General features: G+C 47.3%; 1 protein-coding gene across 1 annotated transcript; it reads right to left on the minus strand.

The window, feature by feature from the left end:
• Positions 1–1,770: 1,770 nt before the first annotated feature.
• On the minus strand, positions 1,771–19,173 carry LOC124522712 (zinc finger protein 543-like). Its single transcript, XM_047094295.1, has 4 exons — positions 18,926–19,173; positions 16,339–16,465; positions 10,159–10,254; positions 1,771–4,665 (listed from the first exon to the last, which is right to left on the minus strand). The coding sequence occupies exons 1-4, from the start codon at positions 18,953–18,955 to the stop codon at positions 2,819–2,821; spliced, it is 2,100 nt and encodes a 699-aa protein (XP_046950251.1). The 5' UTR covers positions 18,956–19,173; the 3' UTR covers positions 1,771–2,818.
• Positions 19,174–22,455: the final 3,282 nt, after the last annotated feature.

A 22,455-nucleotide genomic window follows, 5' to 3' on the forward strand; every position in this document is an offset into this window, starting at 1 on the left:
TTTTTTAAAAAGTAAAACAACAAAAAACCCACAGCCCTCATATTTAATAATCAACACTGAATGCTTTCTTCTTAACATTACAAACTAGGCAAGTATGTCCTCTTTCACCCTTTTATTTGACATTGTACTGCAAGTTCTAGCTAGTACAATAAAGACAGAAAAGGAAATGAAAGGGATACAGATTGGGAAGAAGACAAAAAGATATTTGCAATTTGCTGATAACATTATTGTTTATGAAGAAAATCCTGAGGAATCTACACAAAATTCTGCTAGAATAAGTATTCAGCAAGGTCGCAGGAGGCAAGGTCAGCATATCAAAATTAATCATATTTCTCTGTAACAGTAATGATCATGTACAAACTGGAATTAAAACCTCCATATAACATACAGTGACTCCAAAAAAAGTGCCAAAGTAAAAATCTAACAAAATATGTTCAGGATTTACAAGTGGAAAATTACAAAACGCTAGTGAAATAAACCAAAAAAGATCTAAATAAATGAAGAGACATACCATGTTCGTGGTGTGAGAGTCAAAATAATAAAGATGCCAAATCTCACAGAAATGATCCATAGACTAATGTAGTGTCTATCAAATTCCCAGCAAGATGTTTCCTACATACAGACAAGCACATGATAAAGTGTTTACAGAAAGCCAAGGGAAAAAATTTGATATGGAAAGCTAAATCAATTTCAAAAAAGAATATAGGAGAAATCACTTCACCCAATTTTAAGATTTACTAAAAGCTGCAGTAATCAAGATAGTTTGGTACTGGCAGAAGTTTAGATGTACAAATCAGTGGGATAACACAGAGACTCAGAAATAGACCAACATAAATATGCCCAACAGGTTTTTGATTAAGGAATAAACATAATTCAGTGGAGGCATAGTACTGTAGTCTAGTTTTTCAACCAATGGTGCCAGTCAACTGAACATCCTTAAGCAAAAATACAAGAAAGAAACTCAACCTAAACCTCACATGGTAATACAAAAATTAACTTGACATGGATCAGAGATTTATATGCAAAAACGATAACACTTTTAGGAGAAAACACAGGAGAAAGTATTCAGGACAGAGAGCTTCCTTAAGACTTCTTAGACATGACCCGAAAAGGATTAAGAGGTGCCTTCACAATAATGCCATGAATCAATGTAACAAAAATGGCTTGCTCTATGATGGCAATACAAAAGTACACCTGCGGTGATTTAGGAGGCCCTGAGGAGGGTTCAAAGTGAATGCGTGATTATTTTTACGTCTTTCTGTACAGCATATTTCTTAATGTGAGGTAATACTATCACAGGTAGGTCAAAGCAAAGCAAAGCAAAACAAAAAAAAAACCCCACAAAAAAACAAAGAAGGAATTCCAAAAGACGCTGATAAAGGTACTGTTACTTACTACACTAGAAACCAAGGCCATGGAAACAACAGTGAAACTCACACACCCCTGCATGTGCACATGCCCATTTCATCTGTTAATATTCTAGTCAATTTCCTCAACAGTGAATCCTCACACCACCTTTCGTAGGATTAAAAATGGGATTCTTGGGGCGCCTGGGTGGCGCAGTCGGTTGGGCGTCCGACTTCAGCCAGGTCACGATCTCGCGGTCCGTGAGTTCGAGCCCCGCGTCGGGCTCTGGGCTGATGGCTCGGAGCCTGGAGCCTGTTTCCGATTCTGTGTCTCCCTCTCTCTCTGCCCCTCGCCCGTTCATGCTCTGTCTCTCTCTGTCCCAAAAATAAATAAACGTTGAAAAAAAAAATTAAAAATGGGATTCTTTCTCTCTGCTTTTTGGAGTTTCTCTTTATTTTTTTTAGCTTAATTTAGCTATGTGTTTTCTTTTGTTTTGGCTCTAATTCGACCCATAGAAAACAAGTGAGGTGGACTTGGGAGAAGCCTCTCCAAATAGGATTGGAGAAGCTCAGGAACCACAATCAGAGGATTCATCTGACAAGGTAACGCAGCTACACTGCCATCCTCGTCGTACAGAAAAATACAAAAAAACAATAGACAAGTAGATCAAGAGCACGTATAAACGGATGGTTAAGTACACCTGAAAAAAATTTTTTGCTTTTTAAAAAATCAAAGTCTTAAGAATGTGCTACAGTGGGCCCATTCATATGTACATTTTTATCTCCTGAAATATGAGTCTTTCATAACTCAAGTTTTCATATTTCTTGTTAAGACTTATGCTACTCAAAGGTAGGGATGATGCTGTAGAACAAAGGCCTTCAATAAAGGTTTTCAAGGGACTGTGGGGTCTGGGAGGCACCCTGTCCTATGGGCGACGGCTGAATAAAGCCATCTGTGAGTGTGAAAAAACATAAACATAAAAATAAAAAAAATAAAGGTTTTCAATACACCCTCAACTGTCCCAACTGTCCTGACAATGGACAGCAGTGAAGGTATATACAAGGCAAAGGGGACAAGGGTCTCTGATCTCTGAAACACCGCCCCCCCCCCAAATAAGATAAGGAACAAGAAACTGCCATAGGCTTGTCACAGAAATATGAAAGAAACTGTGCTTGTGTTTCTCTTGTATCTCCTCCTCCTTTGTTTAAATATCCCTGAGATAATTTTGCAGTGTAAACTGAGACGATGGGGCCAATAGTTATGCTAAGTGCACGAGAATGACTGGATCATGCTCTTGGAGGAGTTCTCAGATGTAGAATAAGGCTCTAGGCTGGGTGAATTTCCAGTATGACTCCTCAGATGACAACCGATATCCTCCAACAGAAGGGTTTCTCTTTGGTATGAACGATCGGATTCTGAATAAGAGGTTTCCTCAGTGGCTACATTCAAAAGTCTTTCCCCTGTGGAGCGCTTAGAGGGTGACCAAGGACTGCCCGCTCGTGAAGGGTCTCCCCACTTCTGCTGCGCTGCCACTGACGGGGTGTCTCCCAGTATGAATCCTCTGATGCTGAGTGAGGGAGGAGCTACGACTGAAGGCCTTTCCACATTCGCTGCATTCATAGGGCTTCTCCCCGGTGTGGATGACGGAGTGTCGGATGAGGCTTGTGCTCCAGCAGAAGGATTTCCCACACTCGACACATTCATAGGGTTTCTCTCCACTGTGAATCCGCTGGTGCCTCGTGAGCCCCGAGCGGCGGTTGAAGGCCTTCCCACACTCAGAGCACTCGAAGGGCTTCTCCCCAGCGTGAATGCTGACATGTCGGATGAGGTCCTTCCTAGTGCTAAAGGCTTTCCCACATTGTTTGCACTCAAAAGGTTTTTCTCCAATGTGGGCCCTTTTGTGCAAGATGAAAGTGTAGCAGTAGGTGAAGGCCTTTCCACACTCACTGCACTCATAGGGCTTCTCCCCGGTGTGGATGATGGCGTGTCGAATGAGGTTTGCCCTCTGGCAAAAGGCTTTGCCACACTGCACGCACTCATAGGGCTTCTCTCCACTGTGAATCCGCTGGTGCCTCGTGAGGTATGAGCGGCGGTTGAAGGCCTTCCCACACTCCATGCACTCGTAGGGCTTCTCCTCAGTGTGGATGCTGAAGTGTCGGATGAGGTCTGACCGATTGCTAAAGGCTTTCCCACATTCTTTGCACTCGTAGGGTTTTTCTCCGGTGTGGGCCCTTTTGTGCAAGATGAAAGTGGAGCAGTGGGTGAAGGCCTTTCCGCACTCACTGCACACATAGGGCTTCTCGCCGGTGTGACTCCGCTGGTGCTGCTTGAGGTGTGACCGGCGGTAGAAGGCCTTCCCACACTCCAGGCACTTGTAGGGCTTCTCCCCCGTGTGGATGACATAGTGCTGAATGAGGTCTGTGCTGTCGCAAAAGGCTTTCCCACATTCGTTGCATTCAAAGGGCCTCACTCCACTGTGAATCTGCTGGTGCCACGTGAGGTGTGAGCGGCGGTTGAAGGCCTTCCCGCACTCCAGGCACTCGAAGGGCTTCTCTCCTGTGTGGATGATGTAGTGTCGAAGGAAACCCGTCTTATCTCGGAAGGCTTTTCCACATTCTTTGCACACAAAGGGTTTCTCTCCAGTGTGGCTCCTGTTATGCAAGACTAAATTGGAGCGGTGGGTGAAGGCCTTTCCACACTCACTGCACTTATAAGGCTTCTCCCCAGTGTGAATCCGCTGGTGCCTCGTGAGGTGCGACCTGCGGTTGAAGGCCTTCCCGCACTCCATGCACTCGTAGGGCCTCTCCCCCGTGTGGATCATGTGGTGCTGGAGGAGGTGTGTGCTCTTGCTAAAAGTTTTCCCGCACTCGGTGCATTCATAGGGCTTCACTCCAGTGTGAACCTGCTCATGTCGAACAAGAAAGCAGTTCTTGGTAAACACTTTCCCGCATTCTGCACACTTATAGGGACGTCTCCCTTCACGAATCAAGGGATCTTTCAGTGGTCCCCGTGAGTCACGTTCATGGAGGACATGTCCCGCAGGGATCAGCTCCTGTACGATCCTTGAGTGTAGACTATCATCTGTCCCTAAACCATCATGTTCGGGCTTCATGTTTCCAGGGAGCTTTTCCATCAGGGGGTCTGATCCTGGTTCCAACTGGCCTTCCAGCATTTCTGATGGCCTATCCTGACTCTTGCCTTGCCCAAGCTGGAAGTACCCTGGGGCTCGTGAAGTCATTTGCTCCCGTGGTGAGGTTTCCTCAGACAAGGCAAGGTGAGAAGGGGAAGGCTCGGTGGTCTCAGGTTTTACATTGTCACCTAAGGGAATACAATACACAGAAGGGCCTATTAGAGATGGCAACACAGAAAAGCAAAATTGCCATTTCAGTGGGAATAAGAAAATGGAAACAGTGGCTCGGCACCTCCCATGTTTTCCAATCTCGGAAACCCCGTTTACAATTTCTTTCTTTTTGGATCCTGAACTCTTGAAACCTTTGAGAGGAAATCCAGAGGAAGAGAACCGATGGGGGACAGAGTGTCTGGAGACTAGGGACGGGCAGACAGAGGAATGTCGCGTGTGTGCTGGGTTTGCTCCAAGCAAGAACGTCTGCAAGTGCTATAAGAGGCCAGGATAGGAGCACCTGAGGCAGCCCATGCAGCATCCAGGAAGAGGTCAGGGAAGCTTCCCGCATAGGGAGAGCTAGAAGCTGCTGGACAGAGAGAGTGGGAACACCATTTCGGCCTCGGTTAACAGAATGAACAAAAGCAGAGTGTTCCGAGACTCAGGGAGTGCAGCACGCCAGAGATGGGCCTGTGAGAGTACAACCCCCGACACGGGGTTGGTGTCCTCGCAAGGGGAGACACAAGAGCGTCTACCGTGTGAGGACAGAGAGACCGCCATCTGCAAACCAGGAAGAGGGCCCTCACCACACATCAGATCTGCCAGCACCCGGATCTTAAATTTCCAGCCTCTAGAACCGTGGATAACAAACGTTTGTTGTTAAAGCTGCCAGTCTGTGGCATTCTCGTTACAGCAGTGCAGACCGCCTAGACAGCAGGTGTGAGCAATGTTCTCGTTCTTCAGTTCAGTGATGTTAAGTACGTTATTTTCAAAAAGAAATGAATGAGCAAATACCTTGGGTAATACATCAATTAATCAAGGTCATTCATGAATCAGTGAGGACAGTGTGTCATAAGCCAAGGTTTAGGATTAATTGCAATTTGTACCTGAGGTCCACTTTAGCAAAAGTTAGAGATCACAGCAGTATTACGGTTAAGATCATGGTCTTGGGGGGGCGCCTGGGTGGCTCAGTCGGTTGGGCATCTGACTTTGTTCGGCTCAGGTCATGATCTCAGTTCGTGGGTTCCAGCCCCACACTGGGCTGTGTGCTGACACCTCAGAGCCTGGAGCCTACTTCGGATTCTGTGTCTCCCTCTCTCTCTGCTCCGCCCCCCCCCCCCCCCCCCGCTCATGCTCTCTCTCTCAAAAATAAATAAACGTTAAAAAAAAAAAAAAAAAAAGATCATGGTCTTGGACCACAGAAACCCTAGGCCCAAGCCCCACAGGAACTCAGTATTAGCTCCGTGGTACCTCCCACGGCACTCAAATTCCTTCAGCCCTCATTTTGTCTTCTCAAGAATAAAGCTAAAAAAAGAGCCTGGACCGTAGGCCTCCATGAGGATGGAGTGAAATCCTGCATTTGCCATGTTTGCTATGTGGACCATGTTCAGTCTGGTGCCAGACACTGAGCAAAACATAACCCCCGTTAGCTCTAATTGTTTATCATGGGTTAGTCCCATAACATACATCTGGGACCTAATTAGGAAGTATGTAAACTGACAGTGTAAGAATGTACATATTAACCCTGGAGGGTATTGAAGAATAAAAAGAACGGTCCATGGGTCACCCGGGTGGCTCAGTCAGTTAAGTGTCTGACTTGGGCCCAGGTCATGATCTTGTTTGTGAGTTCGAGCCCTGCACTGGGCCCTCTGCTATCAGAGTCTGCTTTAGATCTCTGTCCCCCTCTCTCTCTGTCCCTTCCCCACTTGGGGGTGCGGGGAGCACGGTCCATGAGAGGCGTCATGAGCCAACATTAAAGAGGCCACCAGAGTAAGGAGACAAGATAGGTCCCGGGAGATCAGGGGCAGAGACCCCAAGAAGGCCAGATGCCCACGACACAATCAGAAAAGCGTGCCACACGACGAGCTCACACGGTACGGAGTTTAAGTGTCTGCTCTGGAGCCGGAACGCCTGGCCCACATCCTGGCTCACGTCCTGCCTGCACCAAGTGAGCAGATATGGCACAAGTTACTTAGCTGCTCCCATCTCAATCTCGTCTAAAGCACTGACAGGCTCAGCTTCTGCCTCAGAGGCCGCCCTGAAGGCTGAATTGAGACAAGGCCTGTAAAACGCCGGGCACAATGCCGGCCCCTGCGGGGCGTTCAGTAAACTGCGGGCCGTTACCCATTATCCTGATGGTCGCTGCCGTATTTGGAAACTGGGAGCAAAGCAGTGACCGTGTAAGGAATATTTTCCTAAGGAACATTTTCCTGTGCTGTGGTTCAGAGGAACCCCCCACGGGGCCTCAAAGAGCAAAGAGGACAATGTCGGCACTTTCATACGCGAATGGCGGGAACGTGAAAGGGGGCACCATTCTGCAGAACTGCCTGGCAGTTTCCAATTGAGCCAACCTGACCCAGAAACATACCAGAATCCGTTCCTCACAGAAATCAGTGCCTCTCGGCACCGAAACACATGACAAGAATATCCTCGGCAGCAGGAAGTTGAAAACAACAGCAATGCCTGTCAAGAGGGGAAGGGATAAATAAACGGCAGTTTTTCACACAATGAGACATCACACTGTATCGACTGTGAAAACTCCAACTATATGCAACCACATGAAAAGAATCTCACAGACATAATGATGATCGAGAGACAGATATACCGACAGCACACAGTGGGTTCAACACTCAAAATAAATCTATGCTGATGGTCTAAACAGGGGCTACCTCACGGAAGGGGCTGTCGAGGGCATGAGACCCTGACAAGGTGCTGGAGATATTCTACAGTGGCCCCCCCTTATCTGCGGGGGATTTGTACCAAGACCTCCCGTGGGTCCCTGAAATGACGGGTAGTATCAATCCTGTATATACTATGTTTTGTCCCTGTACATACATACCTAAAGTTTAATTTATACATTTGGCACATAAGAGATTAACAAAAAAAACTAATAATAAAATAGAACAATTTTAACAAACGCTGGAATAAAAGTTACACGAATGTGGTCTCTATCCGAAAATATCTTATTGTACACCACTCACCCTTCTTGTGGTGCTGTGAGATGATAAAACGCCCACATGAGGAGACGAAGGGAGGTGAATGACGCAGGCATGTGACACAGCCTTAGGCTACTATTGACCTTCTGCTGATATATCAGAAGGACCATCACCTGCTTTTGGACCGTGGTTGCCCACGGGTAACTGAAACCGCAGAAAGCGAAACCACAGATCAGGGGCACTGTGGTATGTATTAGCGTAACGGTGGTGATGTGGGTTTATACGTATACAAAGATTCGTCAAGCTGACCTCTTAAGGCTTTTAAGCAACACAGCATATGAGTTATATCTCATTCAAAAAGTTCAAGAAAATAATCATTAATGGGAGGTATGGAACAAAAATGTAGACATCTCTCGCAAGAATGAGACAACTTTGGGGCACCTGGGTGGCTCAGTTGGTTAAGCATCCGACTTTGGCTCAGGTCACAATCTCACTGTTCATGGGTTTGAGCCCCATGTCAGGCTCTGTGCTGACAGCTCAGAGCCTGGAGTCTGCTTCAGACTCTGTGTCTCCCTCTCTCTCCGCCCCTTCCCCTGCTCGTGCTCTGTCTCTCTCTCTCTCTCTCTCTCAAAAAAATGAATAAACATTAAAAAAAAAAAAAAAGAATGAGACAACTTTTCCAAGATTGGTTATACAGGGAAAGTGGAGTTGATGCCAGTGTGCAGACACGGGAGAGGCATAAGCCTTTGTAATTTACTTTCCCTAAGTGCGAGGCAACCGAGCATATTTTTATGTTGAGCAGAGATTAGATAAAGTTGAAGAGGCAGAAAATACGTGAAGAAGCAAGTGCCCTAAAAAGGTGTGATCTGGACTTAGTGCAGGAACTAAGGTTGAGCTCCACGAGGGGGCAGGATGGGGAGGTTCACACAGAGATTTCTATCCATGTATAAGGGTTGGAGATCAAGCAACAGAAGAACACAGACGACTTTCACCATGAAAATGTGCTGAGACATCACTGGTGGGTGGGGGGGCCGGCGAAGGTCTAGAACAAGGTCCAAGCGGCTGGGGGAGCCAGTGTGGGAGGCAGCACAGATCAGAGGCATGCAGCAGACGCAGGGAGACCGGCTGGACTTAGGTGTGTGGGGACAGGCCAGGGGTAGCAGAGGAGGCAGTGGAGACGCGTGTGTGAAATGGACAGGATGTCTGGATGTGGGGGCTGGTGGAGACGGAAGGGTTGAGGAGTGACTTAAAGTGGCACCCAGCCTTCTGACCTGCACGGGAGGTGAGAGGAGAGGGAAAAATCACGAGCTCCCTCTCAGGCATGGTGAGCTGAAGTGTCTTTTGCACATTCGCAGACGTGAGACCGGGGACAAGGGTGAAGGTGTGGAACAGACTGTGAAGGGCTGAATAGACCAAGGGACCACGAGAGGGGAGAGCCTGGCTCTGCGGTGGCACCAGTCAGCACACCTGATGTCCCGAGGGCCTCAGCGGCCCACATTTGGGGAAGAGAAGGTGAAGTGCTGGTGAAGTGTTACCTTGAAGCTTAAGCGAACAGGAGGGGTGCTAAGATATGGAGCCCGGGAGTGCTTCTGAGTGTCTAACGGACCCTTGGAGAATGGTGGAGAAGGTGGGAAAGGGTGAGACGCAGAGGACAGCTAGTCTCCTTGCACTTCAGAAGGCAACTTGAACTACTATCATTATTCACGAGGACTCATACTGTGATGTAAGTAGCACTAACAGCTTACCTTTGCTGAGCCATTCGTGCCCTGTAGGTCAGGGCCAGTGTGAACCAGCGTCACATGCAATCTGGTACGTCCTCAAATAATCCAGTGATTATATATATATAGACACTATTATTGCTAGCAGTTTTCAGGAGCAGACTACACTCACCAAACCGTTGGCTCCTCTCCACGGACACACAGCTCAGCCTCATTTCCCAGAGCCAGGCACCGAAGTGCAGCCAGATCGAATGTGAGGAGAAATAGTGGGTACGACACCTCCCTTTCTTCTCTGATTTCCCCTCTGCTAGCTGGAAGGAGGCAGGACAACCCGAAAGTCTCATGTTGACGACAGGAGGTAGCTGGGTCCCTGAGTAACTGTGTGGCACACAGCTGCAGGTGGACCCACACAGTCCTTCGGTGAGAAAAGTACTTTTCGTATGCTGAGCCCCCAAGATTCTGGAATACACCTGTTAGAGCAGCTGGGTTACAGTGGCTGAACTTACATGAAGGCACTGTGAGATGACGCTCCTTTCTTGCGGCCACAGGGTTGTGGCATGTCACAGCTAGTTTTTAAGCCCAAGCAACCAGAGCCAAGAGCCCGAACTTCTTACCTAATAGGCCCCACACCTCCCCAGGAGTGCTGGACGTTGTGATGGGGTGCCGGGAACGGGTGGAAAGACCTCAGGTTACAAGGCTCCGTGCATCCTAAGCCTTGAGAGAGGCCACAACAGTAAAACTTCCACGAACTCCAGGGAGTCTACTCTGCCGTCTACAAGCTGCCAGGACCCCCACCTGGCCAGCTGTTGGCACCCACCTGGGCAGTTGCTAGAGGAGAGGCCTCTCTGCAGTGTCCATAACTCTGGGCTCCGCTCCAGTGGGTAGATCTGCTCTGGTTTGGGTAGGGGACAGCCTGTTTACGGAGAAAGAAAGAGGACGTGGAAATTCTGGTGAGAAGAAATAAATCTAGACTGGGACATCAGAATTTGGAGAAGGCCTCAGAATGAAGCTGCTCCCATCCATGCAAATAAAATGATGTGACCTGGAAACCAGCTGCATAAAACACTGTCATTGGGCCCCAAAGACTGTAGACATTAGCATCGGCTCCACAGAATGCACCAATTCCCTTTGATCCCCATCCTGTAGAATCGCAACACTGTTTAGACCTATCTCCTGAAGGTGCTTTCTAATTAATCCAGTCAGGGGCCTCGACCTCCCTGTGCGTCAGCCAATACCTGGTGAGCTTCGCTGCTACCACTGCCTAATTTACACAAAATATCTGGGGTGAGGCCTGGGCATCAGGAGATTTTAAACACTTCCCAGGATGATGGCACCCCACCTAGTAGGTTCATTTCACCAGTGGCATCTCTGATCATAGACAGTCAGGTAGGCAGAGTGGCTGGGTAATCTGAGCAGAGAGATAGGTTATTCCAGGCAGAAAGACTAGAATGCAAATACAGGAACAAGGACAACAAATAGAATACAGTGACAAATATGGTAAATATTAACCCCTCTGTATCAATATCACTTGGAACGTCTGTTTTTTTTCTAAATGCTCCAATTTTAAGACAGAGATGGTCAGAATGGATAAAAAAATAAGACCCAACTATAGATCGTCTATAAAAAACCCACTGTAAATAAAAAGATACATGTTGAAAGTAAATGGATGGAGGAAAATATACTAATACGTTATCAGAATACTGATACTAGCACTAGTCAAAAGAAAGCAGGCAGACCTGTATTAATTTCAGACAGGGCAGACCTCAAAGCAAGGAAAATTACCAGGGATGAAGAAAGCATTATGTAATGATAAATGGGTTAGTTTGCTAAGAAGACATAAAATTCCTTAATCTGTATGTGTCTGCCATCAAACTATATGAGGCAAAAACTGATAGAATGACAAGGAGAAATAGATGAATCCCCTATCAAAGTTGGAGACTACACTACTCCTCTACCAGAAATGGACAGATCTGGGGCGCCTGGGTGACTTAGTTGGTTGAGCGTCCGACTCTTGGTTTCTGCTCCGGTCATGATCTCGCAGTTTCATGATTTTGAGCCCCGTGTCAGGCTCTGCATTGCCAGTGTGAAGCCTGCTTGAGATTCTCTCTCTCTCCCTCTCTCTCTGCCCCGCTGTCTCTCTCCTAAAGTAAATAATACATAAACCTAAAAAAAAAAAAAAAGTAATGGACAGATCCAACAGGCAGACAATTAATAATGCCATAGTTGAACTGAACAATCCCACCAATTACCTGGATATAGCTGACATCTGTAGACTACTGCATCCCAAAAACAGAATACACATTCTTCTCTCACATGGGACATTCACCATAACAGATCATATTGTGGGCCATAAAACACACCTTAACCAAAATTTAAAAAGAACAGAAATCATATAATGTCTGCTCTCAGACCACAAAGTAATTAACTAGAAATTAATAACAGAAAGATAACTGGAAAATCCCCAAATAGGTAAAGATCAAACAGCACATTTTTAAATAACATGTGGGTCTAAGAAGCAATCTCAAGAAAGTAAAAAATATTTTGAACTAAATGAAAACCAAAATAGAGGATGCCTCTGTGGCTCAGTTGGAAGAGCATGTGACTCTTGATCTTGGGGTCATGAATTTGAGCCCCATGTTGAGTGTAGAGATTACCGAAGAAAAAAAAAAAAACAAAAAACTTCAAACCAAATAAACGTAAAAAAATAAAAAATACAACTTAGCAAAATTGTGGAATGTAGCAATGCAGTGCTTAGCAGTAAATTTATAACATAGAAATATCTTTTTAAAAGAAAGATCTAAAGTTAATTATATAAATTTCCACCTTAGGAAACTAGAAGAACAAATTAAGTGCTAAGTAAACACTACAAAAGAAATAAGAATTAGAGCGGAAATTAATGAAACTGAAAACAGATAATAGAGAAAATCAACAAAACAAAAATCTGGTTCTCTAAAAAGATCATTAAAATGGATAAGCCTCTAGCCAGGCTAACTGAAAAAAAAAAAATGAGAGAGAACACAAATTACAGATCCTATGGACATTAATAGGATATTAAAAGGGGTGCCTGGGTGGCTCAGTTAGTTAAGCGTCTGACTTTAGTTCAGGTCATGATCTTGTGCTTTGTGAGTTCGAGCCCCACGTTAGGCTCTGCTAACAGCTTGGAGCCTGGAGCCTGCTTCAGATTCTGTGTCTCCCTCTCTCTCTGTCCCTCCCCTGCTTATGCTCTGTCTCTGTCTCTCAAAAATAAACAAACATGAAAAAAAAATTTTTAAAGGACTTTAAAAGAATACCATCAACCACTTTATATGCTCACAAATTCAATAACTGAGATGAATGCACCAACCACTTGAAAGACACAATCTGCTAAAACTCACACAAGAAGAAACAGACAATCCGAGTAGGTGTATATCTATTAAAGAAATTGAATCAAAAGTTAATAACCTTCCAAAAAACAAAGCACGAGGCCCAGTTGGGTTCACTGGTGACTTCTACCAAAACCTGAAAGAAGAAATTATACCAATTCCCTACAATCCCTCCCAGAGACAGAAGCAGAGGGAATATTTCCTAATTCAATATGTAAGGCCAGCATTACCTAATATCAAATAAAGACATCACAGAAAAGTATACACAATATGCCTCATGAACATAGATGAAAAAAAAAATCCTCCACAAAATATTAACAAATCAAACCCAACAGTGTATAAAGAGATGATAAATCACAACCAAGTGGGATTTATCCCAGATATACAAACCCGACTCAAAATTTAAAAATCAATTAACATAATCCATCACAGCAACAGGCTAAAGAAGAAAAATCACACAATCATATTGATAATGCAGAAAAGCATTTGATAAAATCCAACATCCGTTCATGTTTCAGAGTTTAAAAAAAAAAACAAATAAAAAACACCTCTGGGGAGGCTGTGTGACTCAGCTTGTTAAGTGTCTGACTCCTGACTTTGGCTCAGATCATGACCTCAGTTAGTGGGATCGAGCCCTGCATCTGGCTCTGTGCTGACAACACAGAGTCTGCTTGGGATTCTCTGTCTCTCTCCCCCACTCGTGCTCTCTCTCTCTTTCTCTCGAAATGAGTAAATAAATTTAAAAAAATACATAAGAAAAAAAAAGAACTCTAAGCAAAAGCGGAATGGAGGGAAATTTCCTCAACTTGATAAACATCTACAAAAATACTGGAAGTATTAGGTAATGTGACAAGAAAATGTAATAAGACAAAAAAAAAGGTACACATAACTTTACCATAAGATCCAGCAATTGCACTCCTTGGTATTTCCACAAAAGTCCACATTAAAGCTTACACATGGATATTTACAACAGCTTTATAGTTAATTGCCAAAATTTGGAAGCAACTGAGACTTTCTCCAGCAGGTAAATGGATACACTGTGGTACATCTAGAAAATGGAGTATGCAGCACTAAAAATAAATGAGCTATCAAGCCATAGAAAGACACTGAGAAACCTTAAATGCACATTACTAAATGAAAGAAGTCAATCTGAAAAGGCTACATACTGTATGATTCCAACTACAAGACATTCTGGAAAACACAAATGGGGATAGTAAAAAGATCAGGGGTTAATGAAGGGGAGCAGAAGGGACGAATAGGCAGAGCAAAGAGGATTTTTAGCAGTGAAAATACTCTGCATGATACTATAATGATGGAAACGTGTCATTACACATTTGTCCAAACCCACAGAATGCACAACACAAGGAGTGACCCCTAATGTAAACTATGGACTTTCGGGGACTGTGAGGTCAGTGTAGGTTCACTGACTATAACAAAAGCACCACTCTGGGAGAAATGTTGATAATGTGGGAGGCTGTGCAGGTGTGGAGGAAGGGGGTTTATGGGGAATCTCTCAATTTTGCTAGAACCTGAAATTGCTCTTTAAAAAGTCTTCAAAAAAAAAACCCCCAAAAAACCAACTAGGGGCACCTGGGTGGCTCAGTCAGTTAAGTGTCTGACTCTGGATTTTGGCTCAGGTCATGATCTCACGGTTTTCAAGTTTGAGCCCCAAATCATGCTCCATGCTGACAGTGTGAAGCCTGCTTGGGATTCTCTCTCTCTCCCTCTCTCTGCCCCTCCCCAACTCTCTCAAAAGTAAACTTAAAACAAAACACTAATATTTATAGGATGTAACCATATCCCAAGGGACTGTGCCAAGCAATTTAAATGCAGTATGTTCTTAAAACATAGAATTAAATTTATGTACTAACTTAGAAAATAAATGACATATTTAAAATATTGAGCCTTGGGTCCCTGGGTGGCTCAGTCAGTTGGATGTCTGACTCTCGATTTCGGCTCAGGTCATGATCTCACCCGTCATGAGTTTGAGCTCCACGTCGGGCTCCATGCTGACGGGGTGGAACCTGCTTAGGATTCTCTCTCTCTCCCTCTCTCTCTGCCCCTCCTGTGCTCTCTTTCTCAAAATAAATGAATAAACTTCACAAAAAGATAAAATAAAATATTGAGGCTTTTCACTCAAAAGTGTCTTCATTGAGCGAAGTCTTTTTTAGGTCCTAAGCGAAGGATTCTGTTGTTCTTCCAGCGAACATAAAAAGTTCTAATTTAGGATTTCCTTACAGCCTCCACACGAAGTAAACACTGTGACTGGCACCATTTGTAGATGAAGAAGCCAACATCAGGCAGACTTGCTGAAACCGTGGAACTGGTAAATGGCTGAGCCAAGGTGGATCAGGGTCTGTGTAGTCGTGTCTGGCATCTGGGCTCTTTGACCACAAAGCTACACGACACTGTTCCAGAAGATGCTGAGTCCAAGTATGAGGGTGAAGACCAGACCATGAGAACGATGATGACATGAGAACAGTACTGGCGGCAGCGAGGGTCACAGTCGCTAAAGCCGCACATCGCAAGGTATCACCAGACACTGTTCTGAGCCATTTGACCCTCACGACAGCCCTGTGAAGCAGAGGTGCTATGTTACTTCATTTTAGCTGAGACTACGAGGCACAGAGCGGTTCAGTACCCGGTCCAGAAACACAGAGCTCATAAGCCACAGAGCGGGGACTGAACAGTCAGGGTCTGGCACCAGAGCCCGGTCTCCTAAGCACTATACGAAGAAGGAAGCAGCCGTGTGGGGCCAGCGACCTCAGCCCAAGGAGGCTGAAACAGTGACAGGGGGATGTGAGCAGGAGGCCTCAATCCTCAGGAAACACGGGCCAGAGAGAGAGACGGACTTGATGACGCTAGACAGCGCTTCAGGAACCACTGAAAACAAAAAATTGGGACTCCCACTCAGTCGTGTGGTCAAATAGGGACGCTTGCACAGACATAAACGGCATCTATTCTCCTCAACATTTCACAAAAGAAAGAACCTGTGCCACCAAAAACCGCAGGAGAGCTTTTCGCAACGAAGAGGGGTCTTTTAAACTGAACAGATTAAGCTTTAGAGGGACTCGTTGCAGTGGCCCTATTTTCCTCACTTGCCGAAGATGGCATGTCGGGAGAATTAAACGAATGAAGAGGAACGGTATCCGCATACAAGAAGAGCAGAGACACGGAACATGGGGCCTCACACCGCAAGGACTGGGCGACCGCTTCCTGCTGCCAAACAGCTGTGGCAGAAAAAAACACTGTGAAAAGACAGAGACACAAGCAGACCCACGGAGAGGTCAGGACGAAAGCCCCGGAAGCCAGGGCATAATCGTGCTTCCCGAGGTTGCTGGATCAGTCCCTCAAGGGGCCCAGCTGGCATTCCTTCCTGTGGGTTCCGTGAGACACCCCCATTTCCTCCCAACACACCCTTCTTTGGCTGTGACCAAAAGCCAACTATGTTCTCGCCTCACCCTCCCTCCCACACAGAAGAGCACGCAGGAAGAGGGGAGTCTAGAAAATCACCGAAGCTGTGGGGAGGAGGGAGGCAGGCTACAGAGGCCTTCTCGACCAGCCAGGCCTGGAGCCAGAGAGTGGAGGGAAGGAGGTGATGGGTCTCCCACACGGCAGGAGGAGGGAGGCCTCACCCAGAGAGACCAGGAGCCTGCAGGTTTCCAGCATCACCTCCTGGTACAGGGTCCTCTGGGCCGGGTCCAGCTGCCCCCACTCCTCCTGGGTAAAAGTCACGGCCACATCGTCGAAGGTCACCAGCATCTGAAAAGTCAAATAGAGGCAGCTGTGTTTGTCCTACGGCTGCTGACGGGAACCAGAGCCCATCTCTTGATGGCAAGGGAGCAGAGAGACCAAACGGCCGCTGAGGGTTGAGCTCTGTGCTGGCCTCAAGGACTCCGAGATGCTGCTTTGCCTTGATTACAGCAGCGCGGGAGCCAGGAGCCTCCCACGTGGGAGCCCAGGGAGAATGACGCAAGGTCAGGACCTTCCTGTGTGGACTGTGAGACACAGCATGGCAAGGGCTCCGAGACGCCAGACGAATGGGAGAGAGCACTGAAAACAGCAACAATGATAATTACAGAATAATCCCCGAGACTCACTGGTCTCCACAGTGTGCCTGCCTCGTGCAGACGCTCTGCCTGTCTCCTTAAAGGGAACAAAAGTCATACTCCTGAGGTGTGAATCCTCTTAAAATCAACACTTGCCTGGCAAGTGTTACTTGGGAGCCTCAATTCCTGGGTCAATACAGTAATTATCACTCGGTGGTAGTAGTTTTGAAAATTAATGAAAAAAAGATATTCGTAAAAGAAGCACTGGACGACTGACCACAGCCTGAGGTCGTATCATTATCACCCTCATGCCAGTCGGGGCCCTAAGTTTACACGTGGTATGAGCAGAGGCAGGATTTGAACTGAGGTCCCTCTGGTCTAGGGTCTAACTGCACAATCTTGACACTCCTCCATTAGCAAAGGAGTTAATGCAGATGTGAAGCATTTCACATAAATACCCAGTCACACTCATTTCGGCAAACATTGAACATAATTTCTGTGGACAAGGGCAGAGGAGCGAGCTCATCATCGGCCACCTTACAGGACAGTCACCTGAGGTGGTGGCACCTGCTTGGGAAGTGGCAGGGCCTGGATCAGGTGCCAATGCCTTCTGCTCCTCAGACTGCCAGGGAGAATCCACAATGAGCCATTGTTTCTTTTTCCTACTGGAATCTTCTTTCCTTTCCTTTGGCGACTCTGCCGGAACTCAAACCCGCCTGCCTGGGTCCTCACGGCACCCATCCCTGAGGAAAGACTACTTCAGGCCCAGAGAACGGAAGCTGCTGAGGATGATGCAAGCAGGCTGCGGCCATGAGAACAGCCTCCGATTTACCACTGTCTGTCCTGACAGAGTGTATGATGGAACGGTCAGCAAATGATCACAGAGGCTGGCCCTCCCAGGGTAGGTCTCGACAGATGGGGACGGGGGGCCATGGAAATCACACAGGTCTTCTGGGGACTCCTGAAACAAATATACCTTTTTTTTGTCCACATGCTTCCACCTGCTGAAATGCCATATTCCCACCTTCCACCCAAACTGCCTACTCCAAGGAAGCCTGCTTGGCTTGCAATGTTTCCGTGTCACTGCCAGGTATCCCTATATGCGTTTTGTACAGAAGGGGGTACAAATACAGGCTGTGGTGGCTGACACACTGATTGTTTCTGCTACTTAAGAGCAGCAGTGAGGGGCGCCTGGGTGTCTGCCGGTTGAGTGTCTGACTTCAACTCAGGTCATGATCTCAAGGTTTGTGAGTTTGAGCCCCACATCTGGCTTGCTGCTGTCAGCGCGGACCCCACCTCGAATCCTCTGTCCCCCTCTCTGCCCCTCCCTGGCTCGCACTCTCTCTCTTTCTCTCTCTCAAACATAAGTAAAACATTAAAAAGAAAAAAGAGCTGCAGTGAACTTGGGCAAATAACTGAACTCTCTAAGCCTCAGGTTTTCATGCAAAACAGCAATAATAACAGAACTTAACTCAGAGGAGGTGAGGATTAAAAGAGGTGAAATGTTAGGTCTGCCCTTCAACCCACAGCAAAAATTAACCAAGGCCAGCGATTAGGGTTCCTCTGCCACTGTTTTCTCTTTGCTCCCACAACATCCCAGACATATTCAACCAGGAACCCTTATTTAATTTTGCCAGGTTTCCTACACAAAAATGCCAGACGATGGGCAAGCAGGGAAGGGGCCACTTCGGCCTCAACTGCTGGGACAGTTCTGTCCAAATGCGTGACATCTGAGCAGAGGCCAGAAGGATGTGAGAGGAAGACCCCCCCTCCCTCCCGCCAGAGTCAAAGGGGCAGAATCGCGGGCACAGGGCAGGGCAAGGACAAGGGCTGGGGGATGAATTCAGCATGGTCAGGCTTGCGTGTCCGGAGAACCGCGCCACCGGGGAAGAAGGCAAGGTCGAGGAGGTCGGCGGGAGGGCCGGGTGGGCACCTGCAGGTCCCCGGGCGGGCTGGATCTGTGAGTGACGGACGCCCGCCCGGCACTGACCAAACACTTGTCGGAACTCCGGCACTGCCGCAGGACTACGGACAATAAAACGACAAGCTAGCGACGCGCGCTGTACACAAACGACAGGGAGAAAAGGCAAGCGAACGGCTTCCTAGCCTCCGGCTGCCCAGGAGCCCTCTCAGCAGCAGACAGGCTGCAATACCCACAGCGTCGTCCACTCACCCGCGCAGGGGCCATCCACGCCGCCGCCATCGTGGGACCCTGTGCACAGAGCGGAGCCCGGGGAGGGGGTGGCGGCCGAGGGGCCCCAGAGCGGGGCGACCTCGGCTGACGGTCTCACTCCCAGCCTCAGTTTCCCCGCTGTGAAGCGCGCTCGAGGTCCAGGGCTGCAGGGACAGCAGGCGCTCACGTGACACCCCGTTATAGAGAATGAGGGGCGGGTATCAGGCTCGTACAAGGACGCGGAGGTAAGACCCACGCTCCACACCGCCTTCTCCGCTCGCGCCTCATAAAGGCGCCCTGCCCACCACTGCTCGAAGCCGCACAGACCGGTACGACCCACCCGGCACCGGCGGATGACGTTCGCCTCCACGGAGCAGGAAGTCCCGCCCCCGCCGGGGCGGGCCGCAGGAAACGCCCCTGTCCTGGGCTGTCATTGGCCCAGCGCGCGCGCGGACACGCGGTGTACAGCCTTCTGGGAATTGTGGTTTTGTCCCTGAAAGCAGCGGCGGTGGGGAGCTTCCCGAGCCTGTCTCCTCCAGTGGAAGAGTGCGCGAGGCCGAGTACCGCCTCGGACCTGCATCTTCACAGAGGGGCCGAGGGACGGGCGCGAAACGGTCCCTCACGTGCCCGGGGAAATCGAGGCTCCGGGGGCCGGGACGTCCGCCCGGGGTCGGGGCACGTGACACGTCGGGGACCGAGGTCTTCGGCTCAGCTCTGGACTTCCCCATGCTCCTCACCTCCTCGCGATCCTCCTGGAGGGAGCCGGGCACACAAGCCTTAAGAGTAGCGAGCGCCAGGACGCGGACGCCAGAAGCCCTCCCTCCCACGCGGCGCATGCGCATCGCCTGGCCCCTCGCGGGCTCTGTCCAGCACCAGCTGCACGTGCTGTGGGGGCCTTGACGCCCGCTGGTGAGCGAGGCCGGAGGTGGACGCAGGGGTCGAGCACCGGCACTTTGACCTGTGTCTCATCGCTGGCCCAGGGGTCGTGCATGGATCTGCAAATTCGGGAGTTGTTAGCGAACAGGGTTATCTCCAGTCTCAAGAAAAGCCTGAGAATAGAGAAAGGAATGGGCAGGGGCGAACCCAGAACCAACCCGGCATTAAATAGGTGCAGACAAGAAACCAACAGTCATGTTAGGAATGCTAACAATCCTTCGAGAATATATTACAAAAAAACTTAAAAGTCATCGTTGGTTATTTATTTGTGTGTGTGTGTGTGTGTGTGTGTGTGTGTGTGTGTTTTCTCGTGACAAGGTGAGAAAATAAAACGCAGCTTCCAATGAATATACACACAGTTATAAAAGTGGAAACAGGGTGTGTATTTGACCCTGCTGTTCTGTCACAATTACTAAACACATCACCAAGGAGTAGACCTCCACATTATTTTTCCCCCATGTGTAAAAAAGGGAATCACAACACACAGATTTCTTTCTTTTTAAATGCTTGTTTACTTTTGAGAGAGAGAGAGACAGAGCAAGCAAGGGAGGGGCAGAAAGAGAGAGAGAGAATCCCAAGCACCCTCTGTGCTGTTAGCCTGGTGCGGGGCTTGATCTCACGAACCAAGAGATCGTGACCTGAGCCGAAATCCAGCCAGAGACTTAACCGACTGAGCTACCCCGGCACCCCAACACACATATTTCTTGTAAGTACTTATGTTTACTTGTTTTTTAAAGAAACAAGAATCAGTAGTGCTCTTACAGAAATGGGTACAGGGAGATAAGAGAAAGCTTCCTACAGAATTCCGAGTAACATATAGATCGCCTTATTTCAGATGGTGGAGTTTGATTCCCTTGAATTGGCTGGATTTAGTGACTAAGGATGAAAAGAAGAAAAGGGTAAGTTGACAGCAGAGGAAATGGGTAGACACCACCCTTACCGAGTGAGCAAGGTTAGCAGCATTAGTGATGTCCTGCTGACACCATGTACCACATAGTATGATGCAACAAAACTGTTCACTACTGTGATGTCCTTCCCCCAGACTCACCACTTTACTCATAAAAAAATCAGATAAGTGCAAATTGAGGAACATTGTATAAAATATCCAATGAAAACTCATCAAAAGTGTTGGGATCATGAAAAACAAGTGTAACAAAGTAACTTGATTAAGTGCAACCTGGTGTCCTGGAATGGGATCTTGCAACACAAGGACATTAGTGGAGGAAAAAAAAATGGTAAAATCCAAATAATTTGTAAACAATGTTATATCAATGTCAATTTCTTAGCTTTGACAAATGTACCATATATCTGCATAATACATGAGGTGAAGCTGGGGTGGAAGTTATATATAATGGGAAATACATACTTGCCACTTTACAGTAAATCTAAAATTATTTACAAATAAAAATTTAAAAATAAAAAAGAGCAAGGAGGGACTTCTAGCTTGACAACAGGAGTAGTTATGTGGACTCATTCCCTAGTGAAACTGGTGGAAAAAATTTAAGCGAACAAAAACCAAAACATACAAGATTTAATATCTCTGGAAATGGATGTACAACAACAAGGTTATACAACGAATGAAGAACATTTATTCAAGATGATCTGTAATTCTGTAAAAACAGTGCGAGTCTGCGGTTTTTGAACTGAGACATTTAATCTCCTTCAACCTTCCCAGTTCAGGGAGATAGAAAATCCACTACAGTGGTGCAGATGAGAGCGCAGGGATCCCTCACTCCCAACTCCCACTCGGAGAGTTATCTTCCAGGAGGGCCAGGAGGTCAGCATCTCTCATCCTGCCCCCAGCTACTTGTTGTTAAGGTGAAGTTCCTGGCCAGTATGGTCCCCAGAGGTCTCTTTTAGCAGGTCGCCACTTCTAGGCTGGAGGTTCTGCCTTGGGCACCATGCTTCTGAGAATACTGGTCCACTCTCATTTTTGTGCCAGCTGAATGGAAGGATTTCCACACTCTGAGACGGCAGCTGAAAAGACTTGAGGCTACTTCCCACTCACCCCACCTCAAATGGGGGTGTCAGACAGAAGTGGGACATTGTCCCCACTCCCAGTTCAAGAGTGTTGACTCAGTCATTTTGCTCTGGGGAAGCAGAGAACCTGGGAAGAGAAATTTGGGAGTAGCCAGCCTGGGGAAGAACAAATATCCAACAACATAGGAACCCAAGAAGCTTGAATACTTTTGGTTCAGGCTGTAGAGCAATTTCCCCCAGAACTTTGCTGAAAGCAGTTCTGGAACTCTGTCCTTGAACCCCGTGAATGGTCTCTGTAGCTCTCTGTCGGTGAAAAAACTCACCAACTCCCAGATTTTTCCTGGCCAGGAATGTGTTATGTGCCATGACCCTGGAATTCTGTAATCTGCTTCATGTTCGTCCCCTGTCATTTTAGGGGGAATAGTCCTCTAACAGGTGTCCACTCCAGTCAGCTCTTCCTTCCATTCCTTGTAGAATCTCTCCTGTTCTCTTGAAACCAGGAGCACAAACATATCTTTTTTTCCCCAATGTTTATTTATTTTTGAGAGAGGGACAGAGAGAGAGGGAGACACAGAATCCAAAGCAGGCTCCAGGCTCTGAGCTGTCGGCAGAGC

The sequence above is a fragment of the Lynx rufus genome, unplaced genomic scaffold (genome assembly GCF_022079265.1).
Source record: "Lynx rufus isolate CCGP_SWC_20201006 ecotype Redwood Valley unplaced genomic scaffold, mLynRuf1.p SCAF_39, whole genome shotgun sequence".
NCBI lineage: Eukaryota > Metazoa > Chordata > Mammalia > Carnivora > Felidae > Lynx > Lynx rufus.